We start from the raw sequence: 23118 nt of genomic DNA on the forward strand, positions 1-23118 counted from the left end.
TGTTAATTGTGTTGTATATTGCATGGGGCAGTAACTTTAATTTTATTGCCCTTTCAGGTTTTCTTATTAATCTTTATAGCAAGTCCCTGACAAGCTGAGTCTGCAGAGGCTGTTCATGGCTTGTGTACCTGATGATGGGGATAGTGGATTCCTGAAGGACTATGAGCCCCCACAGTCGTTATGGAAACTGGTAGAGGAGTACGTACCTTTAGCTGAACTTCCAGAAATAAAAAGCATTTTGGGAGAAACGCTGGTTGACCTGAGCTTGGAGATGCACAAAGAGGTAGGGGAGACAAGGGAGATTCGCGATGCTTTGTATATTTTTGTTTTTACAGATGTTTTCAGATTTTCTTCCATAAATGATGAGATTTCTCCTAGATATGATATGTTCCTGTACTACAGGTCGGGAATTGTCATTCCACTACATCTTTCCAAGCAGGCCAGAGTGTTTAACAAGCATGACATTACATCTCTAAAGGCCAAATAAATAAGTAATAATAATCTTCCACCACAGATGCATCAATACTTTGGGGTTAGCATATCACCTTTGCTGTATGTGAATGGATGCTATTCACAAGAAGCAGTGGCTGGATATATTGTTTCCCATGTGGTTATATTTTAAAGAATACTTGGCATCCTGGCATTATGCCTTCCTCACGGAGTGCCAAGCCCACATTAGCTGTTTGTTTTGGAATGGCTTACCAGTCATCATGAAAGAACCACAGGTTGAAAAAGGGTTTATTTGACTACTCAGGAAACAGTGTTTTTTTTTTTTTTTTTTGTCAAAAAATATAAAGAAAACGTGCTACATAATTTCTAACGTTTCTAACGATTGACGTGAACCTGTACCTTTGTTCATCAAATACAGAACAGAAGTGCTTTCTTAGTATTGTATGTAATTTTGGTACAGGACAATGTAGTGTCAGAAGTATCAAGGGAAGTGTTATTCAAAGTCTAGGGATTAGTTTCAACCACGTTCTTCTACACTGTTTTATTGAAATTGTTAAACCGGGAGTGGAATGGCTGTGCAAGACTGAAATTGATCCTCCTTGATTTAAGGAGTAGAGCTATGCATGCTTTGCTTGAAACTGATGGCAACAGTAGGTTCATTTATTTCACCCCTGGTCTGGGTTAGAATTTGGTTTTGGTCACATAGATTGGAGGCTTTAGCTTTTTATCAAAAGAAGACATGGTTTTGTTACTGTTGAAGAAAGGGGATTGATCTTGCCAGAGTAAAAGCACACTTTTTCTCCCTCATATACATTAATGGGGGGTTTAAACAATAGTTATCTTAAACATATGCTCTCCTGTCTCTGATAAACTGGTAAACAAAATATAGACCATGAAGTTACCCACTTCAAAGGGTAAACATGTATCGTAGTTCAAAAATAGGCTATATGTAAGTTATTCCTAGCAGTTAACTGTTAAATCAGACTTAAAGGTATCAGTGAGATAAGTACCCCTGGTTTTGTTATGAATTATCATTCAGTCTTGAGTAAATAGTGTTGACTTTAAACTAAACAAGCACTGAGCTTCAATATATTTTTAAATATATAAACAGCATGCATTGAATCTGTGACCAAATTAATATGTAAGTCCTTCAATTAGATTTATCCATAACACCTTAAGTCAAATGGGGAATGTATACTTCAGCCAATGGGGTATTGCCACTGGTCTCACTGGTGGATCAGCTGGTAGACTTTTAGATGCAAATTCATTAAGTTTTTTCTTTTTTTTTTAATGTTAATGCAAAATTTCTACAATGTCCAGTACCAGTAATGTGGTTGACATATTGTCAGTAAGCGATGGGAAGAGGCTTGCTATGTTGAGTATAATTTCCCTTTACAGTACAGGCACTTTGTTATTCAAGCTCAATATATTTATTAAATTGTTTGTAACATGGTCCAGGTGTAGTGAAGGAAACTGATGGAGAGAAAAGTGTTGTAGCTGCAATGGCTCACGTAGGAAGACAATACTTGAGGTACTATTACTGTGTTGGGATTCACAACCCTACAGCCCAAAGCACCTCTAACTGCCCAAGATTTGAGTTTTAGTATAACTTGCACTATTTTTCTTTAAGACTCCCCATAAAGAATAACTTCCTTCGGTGCCAAACCTGAACAGTATGGCGCATACAGTAGTCCTACACATACTGGTCTGGCAAGGTCATGACCTGCATTAAACTAGATTCCTGCTGGTCTCAATTTATGGCTACCAGGGTATGGGAACACCAGTGTCCTCTTTCCATTGGACTGTAGCAAAATAACTTTTTTGAACTTTATTTATATACAGCACTTTCTACATACAGTGGTTCTTCAGTTCTGTTTTATTAAATGCCACACTGACCCAGACCTCCTTAAAGGTCTATGTTGATATTGGTGACCCAGTTGGTGCAATACTTATTTTTGGATAGTGTCCCCCTGTGAGTACCAATCTGGTAGAGGTGTTTTTTTAATGCTGTAAAAAACAAGGAGTAAAAATCATATTTGGTTTTATATCTTTCTGTGCTGTGTTAAGATAGATTATTAAATAGATTATAGATAATTAAAAGAATACAGCAGATTCTGTATTAAAAACCAATGGTCTTAATCATCATTAAGCCTAACCAAAACTATAGTGCCACAAATAGGTCATCACAAGATACTGATTTTGTGTTAAATATAGTGGCTTGCGAAAGTATTGACCCCCCTTGGCATTTTTCCTATTTTGTTGCCTTACAACCTGGAATTAAAATTGATTTTTATTTGGATTTCATGTAATGGACATACACAAAATAGTAACAGACAATATCCAGGGTCAAAGAAGAAATTGCCAATGGTATAAATTAAATATTTACTTGAAAAGCAACAAGCTTACACATTCTCAATTATGACTCAATAGATGTGTTTTAAAGTGCTGAGTGAACACAGCATAAGCTGAAAATACAGATAACAGTAGGGTTACTTTTCCCTGGTCCAGCTGGTACATTTGATGTTGCCTCAAGCCCTCTATCTGCACTTAAATTATTCTCGGGTGCTTAGGTGGAGACAGTGATAATGGACTCCAGATCTCAAGACCCTGACCATGTCTGAGGTTTTGCACAATTATATACCTTGCATGCTGATTGTGTGATTGCAGCAGCAGCTAGTATTTTAAAATATGCTTTGATAATAGTTTGCCATTTTGGCCACAAATCATAATGATTTACATGAGAATAGCTGCCATGCTGATACTATTCCATTGGATTGCATTCATTTTTTTAAAAAATGCCTCCCCTTTATTTATGTAGCCTTTTCTTTTTTGTTTTCCTCATCCTTTTTTTTGTAACCAATGAAGTTCACTGAAATTAATGTCCCTAGCTTTGGTATTACCAGAAGCAACATGGATTGAGAAGCAATCAATCAAGAACAGTCCTTCCCACCTGCACGTATCACAATATATGGTTCTCTTTCCTAGATATGGAACACTGCCTCCTGGTGGCAATACTTTAAAAAAAAAAAAAAAAAAAAAAAAAGCTTCATTCAAATTGTTGCAAAAGTTTCAGAACTGCAATCAGCTAAAGCAAGGGACACTTCTGATTTTTGTGGGCAAATAATGATTTTGGTTGTTGTATATTATATTCAGTACGTACATATAATAAAAAATTGCATGTGCCCTGTGTATTGGAAATTATAATGATTGTAATATACTTTGCCTGTATTGTGTACATCTTACTACCATCCATGTGTTTATGTTTCCTTTGTTGTCATAGGTGGAGACATGGCTGGGAATCAGCCGAGACATGCAGTCTAAAAGTTTCAGCCAATCTCAGACTCAAATCTCCCGGCCAGTCTTAGCTGACCCCCCTGCCATAAAAGAAATGCTCAAACAGGAGATTCACCTGTTGCTGCTCAACATCCGTGAAAAAGCTGGAAAAGAGGGCAGGTAATATGTGCTCAGAAGTTTCTTTAGCAGGATGATCTTTACTAAGGCCCAATATTTGCTTGTGTGGGGGTGGGGTGGTGTGGTGTGGTGTGGTGTGGGGGTGTGGGGGCTTTGCCAGGATACAACTACAAGTTCATTCCATTTGGGTTGAATTTCATTGAGAAATTCATTGAGAATTCTCCTTGTGTTATCTTGCCACCCTGCACATTCCTCCTACATTTCTATCACGACCACATTCAAAATGTATTAACATCCCTTAGTTGGTTAATATTTGTTTTATTGACATGTTGCTGGTTGGACAAACTTTCCATGCTCTGTGTAAGTTTAGAAAATAGCACAACTCGGTTCAGTTACAGTTCATGCTGACATATAATATTCTGGTGGCACAGTTAGTTATAACTACCATTGAATAGCATGACTATAAATTCCTATATGTTGCATAGCCTTTGTTAGAAGTATAGTTCTGCTCCATTCACATGTGTAAATTCGTTATTATCGGATTTATATATAAAAAATTACTGCATACAGTATATGATAATACAAATGCTGTATTAAAAACCTGAATAGAATAATTGTATCTGATCCTTTAGCTCTAGTGGTTATTAAGCAGTTTTAACTGTGTTGTAACATTTCCCTTCAGTTAACAGGCACTCCAGAACTGCTAGACTAAATGGAAATTCAGGACTGACAAAACAACATTTTTCATCTTTGTTAGCTATATAGAATCATAATCACAGCCTTATCTCATATTATAGCAAAGTACATTACTAAGTTATAGTCAAAGCTGGTATTTTACTATCAAAATAACTCCTTCTTTTTTTATTTGCAATGAAATTTTGAGATAATTGCATAGTCTCTTTTTCAAAGACCAGTGAGAAAGTCTGCCAGGGTTATCCTATATCACTCAGCCTGGATTTAGACAAAAGCATTTGTTTTTCCCTGCAGCAAAGATCAAAGCTGATCAGTCAAGAGTAACATTGACAATATGATATTGTACCTTAAATGTAAGCTTGTTTGTTATGCCCCTCAGGATCTGTCAGTTGGTGTTTAGGGACACTTGGCGTCCTCCAATGTAATCTTTAAACAGTAGACTACTATCACTGTGCCTAGTTTCTTCCCATAGAAGTACTTCTTTCCAGGTACAGTAGAAACCTTGTTTGTCAGGAGGGTGGTCTTTTCATAGCAACTCACTGGACTTTCAAAAGTATGCAGTTGTTTTGTTTTTAACCCTTTGTTGCTGTAACAGGAACAGCGACTATTATGCACTTTTACACTTCTTAAAAAATATTTGATAAGAAAAATGCAGGTACTGGGTGACCACCCAATAAAATGTGGATGATCCAATGATCACTTACTGAAGGGAATTCATTGTTGTTGTGCTCTGTTTAAAGTGTGTGGCTTTAGAAATCCCATAAGGAACTATGATAATACAGTACATCTTGGCACAGACTGCTCCATTTATCCACCATGCATAACACTACAAGGTTTGTATGGATGTTTGGCAGACTGTTCCTGGCTCTTTTTTTAACATTGCAGTCCCTGTGTGCTTTGGTCATTCTATAATTTGTGAATTTGTAGATCTGCATTTGCAGTGTTACATTGCTCTCTCGTTATAAGACGGAAGAGCAGGTGATAAGCAGAATAAGTTATACATGAGAACAAGTTATAAGGCAGTATGGTCAAGGTGTAACACAAATTGTACGGTCTCTTCCCTATGCCTGCCGAGTCCTGACTACAGCGTTATAAAGAGGGAGCACAGTATTGTTGTGTTTGAGGCTTTCTTTGAAATATACTCAATCTTACCACTTTATCCCTTTGCTTTGATGTTGTAGTTAAAAGTCAAAATCAGCTGATCTGCATTGAGCCAAATCCCAATAATTTCACTTTCATTTTATTCCAACGTTTTGCATTTACTTTTGCTAATCCACACTATAGCAGGACGTTTTAGTCTTGATGCAATTAAAGAACTTGTAAATGATTTTAAGCTCCTGCACTGTCTTAAACTTATTTTTAAAACTACGCAGCGGCTTAGTGGTTCTGAGGAGTTTGTGTTGTTTATTTTTTTTAGGGATGTGTTGTACCACAGTAAAATGTCTATCTGTCAGTAAAACCAGGAGCATACAATTGGGGAATGTTAATATGGTATTTCATTTTTTAATACCTGTCTCAACTATTATCTGCATGGTAACTTTTGAGAACAATTCTTTTCTGTGTGAAAACGCCATATTCATTTTTCAGCTAAACCTTTTCTGTATGCACTGCAGATTAGTCAGATCAACAACAGACCTGTTTTAAATGGTTGGATCTTTAGCAGCCGAAAACTAGGCATGTGTTTTTACATCTCATTTGAAACCACAAACCGTGGTATTGATCGTGTCTACACTTGTGTGATCCTTAATGCTTTTGTCTCTGTGTTTTATTGTAGTGTAGATGCAGAGTTAAAAATCTGTAAATTTGCCACACGTAATTGCCATTAAGAGGAAATTTACAAAGCTTACAAAGCAGAATCTACAAAAGGCAGTCTGTACAAAAGACTGCATTACCGCTATCAGGGTACAAGTGCAGAATTGTTGTTTTGACTTGATCTGCAACTGTACTTATGCAATACCAGGAGAACATGCCCAATGCCAATCTGTTTGTTCCAAATGATGTCACGTTGGTAAGCAGAAGCAGAACTTCATCTAAGTAATTACTCTAATAAAGCTCTTTATATTTATGTTTTCATTTTTGAATGAAAATGACTTTAGAGGGATCAGTGTTTTGATTTATAACACTTACTATATCTACATTGGTTGGTAAAGTGTATAAACCCTATTTCAATTTGGGAAATTAGTATTCATATTCATACAGTTAATACAAATACTATTTCTGAAAATAATTTAGGAGATTATGGACACATTTATAACACAAACCAGCTCTCACATTTTAAAAGACAGTAGATGCACAGCTGCTTTAACTGAGCTGTTCTTAGTTCACATGAGTTTTGATTTCAAGGCCCCCTTGATCACAGCAGATGTTTTTAAAGCAGGAGATGCCAGAAAAGCATTAGCTAATGTAATATGTCAATAAGCCCTCATTTGAAATTTATGCTATAAAATGATTAAGGCGTTAGCTGAACATTGAAACATAAGCTACTTATAGTTTGAAGTTATGGATGGATTTTAATTTAAATCATGTCTAACACTATTGTCCCTTTGTTTTAATTGTTTTCACAGACTGTTCAAGGCATTTCACAATCTTTTTTTACTGTTATTTAGCTGCTAAATCTATTTTTCTCTATCTTTCTGTTAAACCTTACTACAACCTTAGACAGACACATTATGGGATTAAACAATATGATGACTCATAATTTAATTTAGTTGTAACAACACCCTGCACAACTGTCCTTTTTATTTTGGGATCAGTTTTTATTTATTGTATTAAAAGTGGCTTATTTGACGTATTTTGGGATTGGTGCCTCCTTCAATTCTTGCCAAATAATAAGCCTTGGCCTGCTGCAATAGGTTAAGAAAGGATTTGAAAGTAGATACGTATGCTTCACCTTGGTTACAGCAGTGACTCTCTCTCTCAAGGCAATTCAACACTGCTAAATGAATGCCTATGTGGCAAGGCAGTGATGTGAGGTTTTGTTCAAATGAATGTTCCGTGTTAATTCTCCATACCCCCCTCGTCACAACTCGGCCCCATCCCCCATTTCAACCTTCTACAGCTGGTTTTTTTTCAGTCGCCATCTTGGCTAGAAGGCTAGAAACTTGGCATACAATTAAAGGGAATAATACCATTCAGTTTCCTAGGTTTTTGGCTTCTATTTTAATTTGTCTTGCATCTGATTTTACGATTTCCACAGAGATTGGGACCATTGATGGGAGGGGATCGGAGGGAATGAAAATAAACATATTAGCTTCGTACAACTGCAAGCAAAAGTTTTATGGGTGGAGGTAGCAGATGACAAAACTGAACTTTATTTTATTAAACTGGCCTGTTAGGGAATATTTGTAGTTGTCAGCATGTGGAAAAGTGGGTTATGAAGGGGGAAGGGCACACCTTGATTTGATGTAGCACTTGTAAAAGCAGAATAGCCTCATAAAGGTTCCAACAGTTTGGTTTGATTCAAACGCTGCATAGGTTTGAGCATCCCTAAGGTATGCTTAGTGAGTGCTGTATCAGTAAGCGATTTAGATATCTCTCTGAGTGAATGATGTACTGAAACAGTCTTAATGGGTTGAATGATTTATCTCTTATCTTACACAAATACCAAATTTTCTTATTTATCCATTTTGGGAGGTTGTGTTAAACCTCCAATAACATGTGTTTTCCTGTTGTCCTCCCAAGGTCCTTTTGAAAAATAACATTAGTCACATAAGGATCTTGTGGTTAAACTCAAAGTCTATTTTCTTGTCTGAATGCAGTATAATATGTTTACAGTCACCACCGCTTAGAACGAGCGTGTTTGTATTAATGTAATTCACCCACAGCAAGCGGTGGAGGGTATAAACTCCCACACAATAACCTGACATTCAAAATATCTCCCAATCACCAGTACAGTAATCAAAACAAAGAAGCGTCTATGTCGGTAAAAGTCTTTATTAAGACACTCATTACACAGAAGAACAGAATTTATTTACATACTGTAGCGTTGAGCTGCAGGGTGTCCAGTAGGAAACCACTATATTTAATTTTTATTTTTTAGCTTTTAGTGAACAATGGCTCACATTCCTCTCCTCTCACTCACAAACTCAACCTCTCTTAACTCTTTCTCAGTTCTCGCAGCCACCAGACCCTGCTTCTCTCTTCCAAACTGTCATCTCCACACACACACACCAAGTCCCTCCCCCTTCTTCACTCTTTGGTTCAACACTTCCTATCTCCGACTGTTAGACCTGCTCCCACCCTCCTCAGTGACGCACTCACACACAGGCAGTCTTTCAGCGCTAGTCACACAAGCACCAAAACAGATATTTTTTTTACAAACACACATTATTTACAGAGTCCTCCCATCCCCTTCTCCAGACCACAATCAGGTCCATTTCCACATTGTCCCCAGTTCTTTGAAGCAACGTTCCATTGTTTGCTGACTAACAGATCCAAGAATGCTTTAGCAAGCACACATCTAACGGAGACCTTTTATTTACACTGAATTTTTGTGCTGATGCTCATCGCTTTTCTCTTTCCAGCCGTGCTTGCTTGCTGTTTCAGTCAGTGCTGTTTTTTCCAACTAAATAAACCCGACGCTCCTTACAGGGATTAAATAGCCAAGGTACAGTACAGAGGTAATTGCTTAGTAACAAGGTGCAAACAGCTGATTGGTCGAGCTGTCAAGCTTTTTTACTACAGCAAAGTCCTGCATTTTTTTTATTGAAATCTATGTGAATGGCAAACCGTCAAGGTGAAAACAGCTGATTTGTGGATTAATAAGAGTGATTTCAACAGTGTTGTTTAAATCTATGTGACTGGCACAAAACGAGATACAAACAGCTGGGTTTCCCCGAAATGTACAGCATACTCAGCACGTTATAAATGATGCCTTTGTTATTGAAATCAATGGGAATGGCAAACGCTGTTTGTCCGATATAAACGGCTGCCCGAAATAACCCTGTAAGGTGTAAGTGGTGGTGACTGTATTTCCAACTTTTGCAAACAGACTGATGTAGCTTAATCCTCAGATAAGCATTAGCTACCAATATTATCCATGTCTAACTGATGTTTTTGTTTGTAATATTCAGGGATGAAAACAAAGTACTGATGAACTACAACCCCCATGTGGTAAGCTTTGTGATGGGCAGCAGTAAGCCTGCCAGTCGACTGGGCAGAGCAGGCAGTGGCAGGAGTTCATGTGACAGCAGACCCCAAACAACAAACAGCAAAAGGGAAGAGCGGTTAGTATCAGAACAGTTACAAGTGCTCTGTATTGCACCTTCTGTTGATTGTCAGCTTAACTCTTTGCTCACAATTTTCTCACTGATTTTTAACCATTCAGCTTGGATAAGTTGCTCAAATCGTAAGAGCATCCCACAGCACAACTGCATTTTGTATTTAAGCACTTCTCCATATCCTGGATTTTTGAAAATCATATACAAGACTCAAGGATGGAAAAGCACAAGTAGGAAGAGTCTACAGCCTGGTCGTCCAGGTTTTCTGTTCTTTTGCAGATTGTATTTATTGATTATTCAATTACCAAAACTGCCAGTCAGCATTTAATACATTTGAGAGTCATGCAGTTTTACTAAATGGATGTTTTATGGTGCCAACAAAGTTATTGCCTGAATCACGGCTTGGACTGTTTTGTTAATATGGTTGTCTGTGGGTCAAAATGTTTCCACGTACGGTACAATAAAGTATATTTATTTCATAAAAGCAATACCACGATATCCTCATTATTACCTAAATGCTAAGTAACCTTGTCTTTTGTTAAATGGGTCACTTTACTGTCGTCATTGCCAGCTGTCTATTAAGTGATGCCCTCTGTGTCTTGTGTTAATTGGTATGGATTACTAGTTTAAAAAGGAATAATACCTGTTCTAGGCTGAACGTGCATTAAAATGCTAAAGCGAGCCAGATTATAAAGGAATTCCTTAACAAAAGGTTTCATTGTTGGGGTGGGGGGCGCTCCCTAGTGGCACATCCTGTAAAGGCACCCTGGAGGTCGCCAGTTCGAGTCCAGGATATTCCAATGCCAACCGTGGACGAGAGCTCCCAAGGGGCGGCGCACAGTTGGCCGAGTGTCACCCAGGGTGGAGGGCTTGGGTTGGCCAAGGTGTCCTCGGCTCACCGCCCACCAGCAACTGGTTGCTAAATTTATAAAATAAAAAAAAATAAAAAAAGGTTTCATTTTGCAGTTCAACTTTGCCGTAAAAACAGTGATTTTTAAAACATCTTTTTTCTCCCTTCCATCAAAATAAACTTTGATAGGGCTCCGCTGTGCAGGATTAATCCCCAGAATAGTGAGCACTGAATCACCTTTCCTGTTTTAAGTAGGCTTATTCTAATCCCTAAGTGCTGATATGGGTGCTCAAGGCCTTTTCTAGCTGAGGACACATTGTCTTCCCCTTCGTCCGCCATGCTAAAGGGCTTTGATGCTAAGCGCCCCTGACGCAGGACACTTTCAGTGCATTCAATTTGGTTTGAATATTTTACTTTTTAAAAATAACCTTCTCTTCAAAGTTTCCTTTTTTGTATGATCTGTGGCAAAACATGTTTTAAATGCCACAAAGTAAAACAACAGCATATTGAAGCCTGTAAATAGTTTAATATTACCACTTTTTTTAAGTATAGATATGCACATTTAGAGTTTATTATGGTACTTGTATCTCCTAACTTCTCTAGTGACTGTCTGGTCTAAATTAACCAGCATGTTAAGGTTATATATCTGTGTCATCTCATTACTCTTTTTTTTCCCCCAAATAGGCCTTTTTCTAGCCTCTCAACAAGCTCCAGTGTTGAGGATAACATTGACGCCATAAAGGAAAAGCTAAATGTAGTTCAGATTGACGAAGTTGTGACGCATCTGAAGTAAGTAATAAAGCATATAGCCTCATTCTTTATGTACAGTATCCGAGCTTATTTGCTTTGTAACATTTGGCCTGATATGCCATACATAGTTTAGGAGGGGGTTCCCGAGTGGCGCATCCAGCAATGGCGCTCCGCGTGGAGTACAGGATGTGCCCCATAGCCTGGAGATCATAGGTTCAAATCCAAGCTATGTCATTGCTGATTGTGACCGGGGGTTCCTAGGGGGCAGCACACAATTGGCCAAGCACCACCGGATAGGGAGGAATTAGGTCAACAGTTCACCACACACCAGCAACCCCTGTGGCTGATAGAGCACCTGCAGGTCTGCAGTAGAGCCATTCAGATCTGTGTTGTCCTCCAGCTCTGTAGGTCTGGTGGCTTCACTGTGAATCCACAGTGCAAAAAATGACAGATTGGCAAGGAACACATTTTGGAGGACGTTGGGAATTCCAAGGGAGAGAAAACCAGAGTAAAATCCAATGGCAACAACTAAATTTTTTTTAAAAACGATTATTGCTGTATTTTTCAAATCTGAATTGTATTTGTTCACTTACTGTGCCATATAACCACATTAAGGTTTGTGCACAGCAGCTCATTTTGTTATGGTAATTTCATAATTATTCTACACTTCATATCAGTCAGAAAGGCTGCTGGGTAGCAAGTGTGTTGACTTCACACCAACCAACCAATGAATAAAAATGTATAACCATTTTCAGTTTTCTGACAAAACTGCCTTAGAGGCTGGACCACATTCCTCTGCTGTAAACTGCAGTGGTCTGGCACGATTGTGATTTGTTAACACTAAGAGTCTTTCTGCTGTCAGCATTGTGGCATCTGATCCCTGCCATATGGTTGTGCTTGTGTGCTATGTAATGATCAGTAATGGGGGCATGTCCTCTATTTACACACTGTCCGAAGGCTGCACACAAAACAAAGTGTTTTCATATGTTCCAGGAGCAGGCTTTGGTCTACAGCATAAAGACGGCATAATTTAGTGGTGAGGTAACAGGAAGTTTGAAAGATTCTATTTTCTTTGTTCTCTGAAGCATTGAAGTGCAGTTTTCATATGTATGCAGTCAACTGGGATGGCAGATTGACACAGATATCTTGGTGGGGGGGACGACAACAGAATGTTGTACTGTTGTAAATTACAGAAAACTGTCTCCACATTTTATTACAGGAGGTCATTTTGAGTAGACACATTCCTAATAATGACTTTCTGAAATTGTTTGATAAGACAAGATGGCAATTCAGGGGAAGAAACACGTAGAATATTTATTTTCTGCCTGGACTCACTTTCTATAAAAACTGAATAGCTCTGTTCTCTTTATATTAGCTCTACCTGGTACCCGCTTTGTAAAAACAGAATGTAAATCCAACTGGGGGTTTCTAGACAGTTTCAGTTTTCTGCTAGATTGTTTGTAACTAATGATTAGCTTTTCATTGGTTTCTCTGTCCTAAGTTGTCTGCATAGGATAAAAAGCTAGATAGATAGATAGACAAACAGACAAACATAACTGATGTTTAATTAGTTGGTTGAACTTGGATGTTCATCAGTTTTTGACAGTGTTTAATTTTTTAGCCTGTTTAATGTACACTTTAATGTGTTTCAAAAATAACATCTAAAATGCAAGGCTATCAGTCCAGATCGTTCAACTGGGCTAGTTTGTACTGGTACAAGATACCTCTGGAACCTGTAATACATCTTATCAGCAAATTACTCTCAAACAGAGGGAGGTAAGAACTGCCAACAGCCTTTATTTGTGGTTATGAATAAAAATTTCAGAGTGCCAAGACAAAAAAATTCTAATAACTTTATAATGCTAGCAGGAGAGTACTAATTAAAGCAAATTCCTGCAAAAATAGGTCCAATTTTGATGAACCCGTTCATGGACATTTCTAATGAGATTTGATTTCATATGCTAAGGTTGTGTTGACCTACTTACTCTTGAAACTGTCATATGCAATGCATACATCATTTGCCACTTATCAGTACGTTTTCTATTGCGATGAAACTTAGTTATTAATGAGTATCAGAATTTAATATATATACAGTATATATAAAAAAGAAAGGCTCAAGCTCTAAATTCACGCTTTTTAGATTTCTTTATCTGAAGTATGCACTATACAGAACCAAACAAACATTCAGTTGAAAAAGTATCTACACATAAGAACATAAGAACATAAGAAAGTTTACAAACGAGAGGAGGCCATTTGGCCCATCTTGCTCGTTTGGTTGTTAGTAGCTTATTGATCCCAAAATCTCATCAAGCAGCTTCTTGAAGGATCCCAGGGTGTCAGCTTCAACAACATTACTGGGGAGTTGATTCCAGACCCTCACAATTCTCTGTGTAAAAAAAGTGTCTCCTATTTTCTTTGTCTAAACTCCATTTGTGACCCCTGGTCCTTGTTTCTTTTTTCAGGCTGAAAAAGTCCCTTGGGTCGACACTGTCAATACATTTTAGAATTTTGAATGCTTGAATTAGGTCGCCACGTAGTCTTCTTTGTTCAAGACTGAACAGATTCAATTCTTTTAGCCTGTCTGCATATGACATGCCTTTTAAGCCCGGAATAATTCTGGTCGCTCTTCTTTGCACTCTTTCTAGAGCAGCAATATCTTTTTTATAGCGAGGTGACCAGAACTGCACACAATATTCAAGATGAGGTCTTATTAGTGCATTGTACAGTTTTAACATTACTTCCCTTGATTTAAATTCAACACTTTTCACAATGTATCCGAGCATCTTGTTAGCCTTTTTTATAGCTTCCCCACATTGTCTAGATGAAGACATTTCTGAGTCAACAAAAACTCCTAGGTCTTTTTCATAGATTCCTTCTCCAATTTCAGTATCTCCCATATGATATTTATAATGTACATTTTTATTTCCTGCGTGCAGTACCTTACACTTTTCTCTATTAAATGTCATTTGCCATGTGTCTGCCCAGTTCTGAATCTTGTCTAGATCATTTTGAATGACCTTTGCTGCTGCAACAGTGTTTGCCACTCCTCCTACTTTTGTGTTGTCTGCAAATTTAACAAGTTTGCTTACTATACCAGAATCTAAATCATTAATGTAGATTAGGAATAGCAGAGGACCTAATACTGATCCCTGTGGTACACCGCTGGTTACCACACTCCATTCTGAGGTTTTTCCTCTAATCAGTACTTTCTGTTTTCTACATGTTAACCACTCCCTAATCCATGTACATGTGTTTCCTTGAATCCCAACTGCGTTCAGTTTGAGAATTAATCTTTTGTGCGGGACTTTGTCAAAAGCTTTCTGGAAATCTAAATAAACCATGTCATATGCTTTGCAATTATCCATTATCGATGTTGCATCCTCAAAAAAATCAAGCAAGTTAGTTAGACACGATCTCCCTTTCCTAAAACCATGTTGACTGTCTCCCAGGACCCTGTTCCATTTTGGATCTTATTATAGTTTCCATAAGTTTGCATATAATAGAAGTCAGGCTTACTGGTCTGTAGTTACCTGGTTCAGTTTTGTTTCCCTTTTTGTGGATCGGTATTACGTTTGCAATTTTCCAGTCTGTCGGTACCACCCCTGTGTCAAGAGACTGCTGCATGATCTTGGTTAGCGGTTTGTAAATTACTTCTTTCATTTCTTTGAGTACTACTGGGAGGATCTCATCCGGCCCAGGGGATTTGTTTATTTTAAGAGCTCCTAGTCCCTTTAACACTTCTGCCTCAGTTATGCTAAAGTTATTTAAAACTGGATAGGAACTGGATGACATGTGGGGCATGTTGTCAGTATCTTCCTTTGTAAAAACTTGTGAAAAGTAATCATTTAATATATTTGCTATTTTTTTTTCTTCATCTACGATTTTGCCATTTGTATCTCTTAAACATTTAATGTCCTCTTTGAATGTTCGCTTGCTGTTGTAATAGCTCCCTTAGCAATGTTAATTTCTATTTCTCTCTTGGCCTTTCTAACTTCCTTTTTGACTTGCATTTGCAGTTCTGTGTACTCTTTCTGCGTACTTTCTTTTTGGTCCTTTTTTAATGCTCTGTAAAGTGCCTTTTTTCGCTGAATATTTTTTTTAATTGATCTATTAAACCATTTTGGCAATTTAGTTTTACATTTAGATTTGTCTACTTTAGGGATGTAATTGTTTTGCGCCTCTAGTACTACATTTTTGAAGAACAACCATCCTTCTTCTGTGGGTGTTTTCTCTATTTTACTCCAATCTACTTCTGTTAGTCTCTGTTTCATACCTTCATAGTTTGCTTTTCTAAAATTGTAAACCTTAGCTTTAGTCATTACTTTTGGGGTTTTAAAAAACACTTCAAATGAGACCATGTTGTGGTCCGAGTTTGCCAGTGGTTCTCTGACCTCTGTTTTAGTTATTCTATCTTTGTTATTTGAAAAGACTAAATCAAGGCATGCCTCCCCTCTAGTCGGTGCCTTGACAGATTGTGTTAGGAAGCAGTCATTTGTCATTTCCACCATTTCTATTTCATCCTTCGTGCTACCCATCGGGTTTTCCCATTTTATTTGGGGGAAGTTGAAATCCCCCATTAGTATGGCTTCTCCTTTGCTACACGCATTTCTAATGTCATTGTATAACAGATTATTGTGCTCACCTTCTGAATCTGGCGGTCTATAGCATGCTCCTATTATTATGCCCTTTTAATTTTTGTCTGTTATTCTGACCCATATTGATTCGGTTTTATTTTCTTTGTCCAGGTTTAACACCTGGGCTTCAAGACTGTTTCTTATGTATAGCGCTACCCCTCCTCCTCTTCTGTCCTGCCTGTCTTTCCTATACAGTGTATACCCACAAATATTATATTCGTCCCCATCACTCTCAGACAACCATGTTTCTGTAACACCTATCACATCATAGTTACCTGTTAGTGCAGTAGCTTCAAGTTCTAGAATACCGTAGGCTAACCAAACAAAACAATATAAAATGAAAAAGCAGCACCCTTCTACAAAATCTCCTGGTGTCTAAAGGGTTACACATGATTCCTGTAAACTGTACGCCAACCCGAATAGTCGCCATCTGGAATATCTGATCTTCCCAGTCCTGGAGCGGTATGCAAACAGTAAATGAAATAACCAGACTCTTAGGGGAATAGACTGGAAAACACTTCTGTCTTCAAAGGGAACAAAAGCACTTATTGTAAGAAATGGAAAACAGACCTTAATGCACTGGTAATGTTAGATTCATTGGATGAAACTTGTTTTTATTAACACTGGTGGTTGGATGACTGTGGCAGGAGACAACAAAAACTATAATAAACTTAGCTTGTTTAGCAGGGTTTTCATCAGTTGACAACCGTATGGCCAGCATGAATTGGATGAAATGGAGGCTGGATTACTCTGAGGGCAGCATTAGTATACTAGAAGTGGGTTAGGTATGTGTTCAGCAGCTGCCCAACTGTGGCGGAGTGTCCCGTCCCTTTATGTTTATTAAGTGTTTTGTGTTGTATGTGGTGTGTTAATGTTGATGTTTATTTATAAAATACATGGAATATAATATGGGTTACGAGCACGAGTGTTTAAAATGTATTTAGGCACGAGGATTGCACAGCACTTCACATGCAGGTAAAATATGTCAGCACGGGGAATTGCACTTTTATTAATTCACATGCAATTGTACCGAGACTCCAATTGAATGATTGATTAGCAATTGAGTCTCGGTACAGCTGCATAAAAGCTTTTTTAAGTGTTTTCACGCACTCTGGGTTGTGTGTTCAGGAAGGAGAGAATGGGTGAGAGAGAGGAGTTTGATTAAAATAGCAATTGCTACAGCATGGTGGACGTGCCAGCACGGTACTTGTTTGTTGGGTTCATCCACGTCTATTTTTGTCTGTCTCTTTATTTGGCCAATGCGCCCTTTGTTTTGCGTGTCTTTTGTTTTGTTTAAATCATTTTTTCTTTATTATTTACAATAAAACTCTGGACGCCGTAGCGTCACAGATTCACCTACCATTCCTCATTGTTTGGAGTCTGCATTTCTGGTCTGACATCACCCCTGCAAAGCCATCCTGTTCACACCAACTAATAAAGTATACAGAGACATTTTGGATTATTGAATCGAGCAGGCCAGAGACAATTATCAAACAAGTTAAATAACTACATTTCGTCTTGTCCTTCTGATAAAAAACTTTCTAGCTCTTCAGATTTATTTTGCCATCTTTGTATCCAGTCTGCTTGTATTGTCTACAGGGATGAAAGCACTAATATAATTTTCTATAAGAGGGTGCGCATGATGGTTTCTGCCTAACCCATGCACCTGGCTCCTTGTATTGTGACTGGGTACAGCTCATGAATTCATCCATCCAATCATAGGGATGAGCGAAACTGTCATATTCCAGTGCACAAGATGTCATTGTAGTTTCATCTCGGTAGAGGAATATGGTACCTGCTCTGTGGATAACAGACCTATATTCTGACACACATCTCTCCATTTACAAACAAATGGCTTAGCTGTTGGGCAATAACCCATCTTATTCTGCATTTTTTAGAAGTGATTGCTCTTGTAAATTACTAATTTTTTAAATAATAATAATAAAAAATAAAGATACACTTTTTATCCCTGTTAAATTTATGGCTGATTTCTGATGGTTTTGTATAAACGTGTTATACGTGATTGTCCACGTTTACCTTGTATGGTCTTTTATGATGTGTATGCTGCTGAAACATGACACATTGGAACCTAACAGACACGTTGAAACCAGGCAACAAACTGTACATTGGAACATTTTAATCATGTAACTGTATCCCACTTTTCTTGTTTATAAATGAAGTTTTGAATACATTATTTTTACATTTTTTATTACAGGTTTATCTTACAGGAAGAATGCAACACTTTGGAAAATGATGTCCAGTTCTTACAGGTGAGATAAAGGAGTTATTTGATGGAGCTATTTAGATTTAGCAAAATATAGTATAAATAAAAATACAAAAATCTGTAGCTTTAAAACCTAGTGATCATACTTGATGAGTTTATGAGCTAGTGGAGAGTACTTTGTTGTGATAGTGGTAGTAGTAGTGGTTATCTGTGGGTGTAAACTTGCGGTGTCAAACAGCGAACACAGTTTCATGGTGCACTAGTCCCTCACAGAAGCATTTTCCTCTTGTGTATGGCTCTGTGCTGTTCTGTGATGTTACAGTGAAGCACAGTGTTTCTAAGTGAAAGGATCTGGCACAGTGATCAGTAATTTTTAAACTTGAGTTTCTTTAACCCTTTCAAGCCATGGCAAGATGTTTTAACCTGGCGTTGCAAACCGCTGACCTATTTAGACATAGACAACATCTGTACAAGCAAACCATGTAACCATTGAATTTCTCTGACTAGTAAATGATCTCTGTAACCTCTTCCAAAAAAAAAAAAACTATATAAGAAGATATTTTAAGCAGAATTCTCCACCCACTGTTGACACAAAGATATTAAAGCCCTTCATATATTTGTCTTGAAACTAATGTTAGTGCTGTATCTAATGAGAATACCATTTTCCAACAGAGCAGCCAAACACAATGTATCCCCTTTCAAACATTTTGAAAGTTAAATATGGACTGAATTGCAATCGTCCCTATGCACGCTTTCCACCTGCTGTGTTCCGGAGATTTTTAAAGCAGGGCAAACATCACTGACTCATTTTATAGTCTACTTTTCAAATACTGCCAGAAATATATAAAGCTTTTTCAGTGACCATCTTGATCCTGGCAGCAGGGTGCCGACATGGAATGAATACAAAACAAGCCCTTCCCACTTCTAGTGGAGTTGAGAGGGCTACAGAATACCCTGCTATGATCATGTGACTCTGAAACACAAAGGCTTTTCCTGATACACTAAAATCATGTCAGAACTGAATGAAAACTGTGTCTCCTTTGCTGGGTGCCTGGGGGCTGGCCAGTTTCTATGCCTGATGGAGTCAGATTGCAGTACAATGCAGGATCAAAGCCTTTCCGATTGTCGGAGACAAGACACTTAACATGGCCTCCTGGTAAAACTGTTTGAGTTGGTTTCCAGACACACGTTCTAAATGGCGCCTCACCATGGCCACATGAAGATGTCCCTGTTTTCTAAATCAACATGTATAGCACTTTTTCTATATTGCCTATGATCTTTCCCAGATGTATTCTAGTTTTCAAGGTTTCGTTGTTCCCACCCCCAGAGGGGAAATTTAACCATGTTTTGGACATGCAGGTTTTTTGCTTTTGAATGTCTTTCAAATAAAAGACATTCAAGAAAGAAAATACAATATTTGTTCAGATGTGATTGGTAGGAACACAATGCTCTTTCTACAGCTATAGTTATGCAGTGCATTAAGCCACTGTGCTCAGAGAGAGCCTTTAGTTTTTAAGAGGAATCAGCCAGGCAGTCAGGCTAATGAAAAAATTGCTTTTGGTGCAATCATAACCAATGACTGAAGTCTGGAAAGTATGTAAACCTCTGACAAAGAAGTACATAAATAAACAAGAGCTGGAGCTGCCAAATAAACCTCTGACATCCACAACACTGCAGCTCCCTTTAAATGTGGTAATTGTTTATAGTTCAGTTACCTACTGCGGTTTTACATAAGGCACATCATTTTCACAATTTACTCCCTTGTATTATTAGAAACATTTACATGTAAAAAAAAAAAACAGAAATAAGATATAGTATAGACAGTAATCAGTTAGCAGGGCAATGTTAACCAAATATGAAGGGTTAAAGGGTTCAGTAAACGCATGCGTATGCATAGATTTTATACCTCAACCAGACGGGAGAGCATTGATTACTGATACATTCGTTGTTTGTTGTTTTGTAGGAGTGTGTAGAAGGTGAACATCAATACAGGGCAGAGGTCACAGAAACGAGACGAGAACCTTCCATGTCAGGTAGATTTTTGCTTTTGTTGCATTTTATTTTTGTATGTTAGGATATTGGTGTTTCATGCTTTTTTTTTTTTTTAAATGCCAGAACATGTGACATAGCTAGACACGATATGTGTCACAAAAAGGTTCCAAATTAATATTTAAAGTTGATCTCCCTTTTTGCTATCTTTTTTTTTTTTTTCAAATAAAATGCATACCGGTACTTTTTTTAATTTCTGAAGTTCTAATAAATGCATTAAAATGTGTTAATTTGCCAAAATTATTTTTGTAACTCAACGTTTTGATAGTTGTAAAAAGACTGCCCCCTTGAGGCTCATTGTGAAATCACAAAGGTCCATTTTCAAAATTTGCACATTGTAGTGGGTTCAGCAATGAGGTTAATAAAATGAGAAAATCGAATGGATCATTAATTCTGGAATAAAACATTATATTTATGGTTAATGTTTTTCTTTGTTGCATAACATTTAATGCAGCAGTGGGTTTCAAAGTCTTTCACACAAAAATGTTAAGAATACACTTATTCTCCTGATGCCTGATTAGAAACGATTTTGTTAACTGCATGTATTTGGGTTTTGATATTAAATCAAATTGTGAGAATACCCTCAGCACGCTGCCATTCCTCTGCATTAATAAATCACCGCCATCCAGGATGCATTATTAAGATGTGTGCCAGTTGGCATTAAACTTTTAGCTCTGAAGTTATTATAATCCGCATAACGCAATTTATCATGGAAGTATACCATAATTTCTTAAAGTCGTGCTCATGGGATTCATTTTAAGGCGTTTAAGGGCCTTGAAACTACCTGCCAGCCTGTCAACATTCATTTGATTCGTAATGCCTTCAAATTGGATTATAATGCAACCATCATGATGAGCAATCATTCCAGTTTGAAATTAATTATTCTTAACTTCAGTGCGTGCATTTGAACAATTGTTTCATGGTGGAAAAATATCTATTACTACCCATCATTTTGGCATCAATACTAGCCATAGTTGTCCAGAAAAAAAACTAACATTAATTAAAATTTATGAATAGGGCATACCAGTTGATGTTAGAATTCTGAGTGATTGTGGTGATGGTTATCCAGAAAAAAAATAAAATAAAAATAGTGATAATTGAGAGACAACTGTGTGATGATTTAAACAGCCCTATATAGAAAATAGGCTGTAGATGCCCAGACTGTGCTATAGTTTGAATATTTTTATTACTCCCCTTTCACCCTTTCTTTGCTCAGCAATTCTGGTTTGTTTGTGTTGCTAATAGGTATAAAAAGCAATAATTGTTTGTTTAGTAAACCTTTGCTGTTTTCCCAATGCTCTTGTCTCTTCAGAGTTGAAAGAGGAAAGAAAAATAATTGAACAGGACCTTCAGCTCAGAGTGTGTACTCAGATTCCTCCACTGTGCAGATCTGTGCAGACAGTGTCCGGGTATGCAAGGTTTTCATGGACTGTAATTGATTTATTGTATTAATTCCTATATTTTCATTTGCATGTATTATCTACAGTAGGTTTTCATAAAGCCTTAATAATTAAAGGAAACAAATATTCCCTAGTTGCAGAGGAATACTGTTTGGGGTATTACAGGTTATTCTTGCATTTTTAGGTTAAAAAAAAAAAACAAAACAAACAAAAAAAAAAAAAAAAACACCAAGCAATCAAGATTACGTAGCAGTGGAATGAGACCAGATTAAAATTTATTTTCACTAGGGATTTTGAACTGGCTTCAGAGTACATTGTAAAGTCTGCCTGTTCTGATTACTCTTTACAGGACTCTTCAACCAATAGAGGGTCCACCAGCTGAGGTTTTAAAGAGAATCTTCTCAGCGCCTGTTTCATTTCCGAACTATACAGCACACACACGAAAGAAACAGGGCTCACCAAGCATTGCTATTAACAGAACAACTTGCCAGCCAAGTCCCTCTTCAGGAGCTGGCCACCTCCACCAAGCTATGGAGTCGATGCAGACATTAAAATCTTCATGTGGCCATGGTGAGGCGCCGTTTAGAACGTGTGTCTGGAAACCAACTCAAACAGTTTTACCAGGAGGCCATGTTAAGTGTCTTGTCTCTGACAATCGGAAAGGCTTTGATCCTGCATTGTACTGCAATCTGACTCCATCAGGCATAGAAACTGACCAGCCCCCAGGCACCCAGCAAAGGAGACACAGTTTTCATTCAGTTCTGACTCTAGACACCAACGCAAAACACATCACACAGGCTTTACCATCAAGGTTTATATTAACACTTGATACAGAGCCAGCTTCTAAGACTTCAGTGAAAGCTTTTGTACCAACCCCCCCAGCTGCTGGGAGGCCAGCTGGCAGACCCCTCTCTGCCTCCAGAAGGGTACGACTGCTCCATGCAGACAGCCTTGCTGGCAGCACTTGAGTATTACAAGTAACAGGTAACACTGTATTTTTGGATATTTGTAATTAAAATTGTAATTATTTACAATGTACTTGCTATGTAACTACATTATAAGATTTTTTCTAATTTGTGATTGTGGTTGGCTTCTACAGTTTTTTTTTTTTGTTTTGTTTTGTTTTGTTTTTTTAATATATCAAGTTTGTATGTTAACCAAAACAAGGAAAGTGTTTATGTAGCTGAATGGCTGGCATACTGTAGGTTGCCACGTATTAGGTACAATGAAAAAACGTTGTAATGACATGTAGATATGGTGTAATTATTACGTACCAAGTTCTATGACACTGTTATTGTCATGTTTGGGAATCTAGCTCTTCATAGCAAAATGTATTTTTGTGTTTTGTTGTTAATATATTTCAAAAAATAAAAAAATAAAAGCAGTAAGCATTTAATTTTATTTTCCTTTCAGTAGTTTCTGATCATTTTACTCTATT

General features: G+C 37.5%; 1 protein-coding gene across 1 annotated transcript; it reads left to right on the top strand.

The window, feature by feature from the left end:
* The first annotated feature begins 63 nt into the window (after positions 1-63).
* ccdc24 (coiled-coil domain containing 24) lies at positions 64-22658 on the top strand. The gene is made up of 8 exons (XM_041277494.1): positions 64-283; positions 3731-3903; positions 9627-9779; positions 11308-11412; positions 18223-18277; positions 20195-20264; positions 21593-21689; positions 22030-22658. The coding sequence occupies exons 1-8, from the start codon at positions 116-118 to the stop codon at positions 22646-22648; spliced, it is 1440 nt and encodes a 479-aa protein (XP_041133428.1). The 5' UTR covers positions 64-115; the 3' UTR covers positions 22649-22658.
* Positions 22659-23118: the final 460 nt, after the last annotated feature.

This window comes from Polyodon spathula, chromosome 18 (assembly GCF_017654505.1).
Source record: "Polyodon spathula isolate WHYD16114869_AA chromosome 18, ASM1765450v1, whole genome shotgun sequence".
NCBI classification, from domain to species: domain Eukaryota; kingdom Metazoa; phylum Chordata; class Actinopteri; order Acipenseriformes; family Polyodontidae; genus Polyodon; species Polyodon spathula.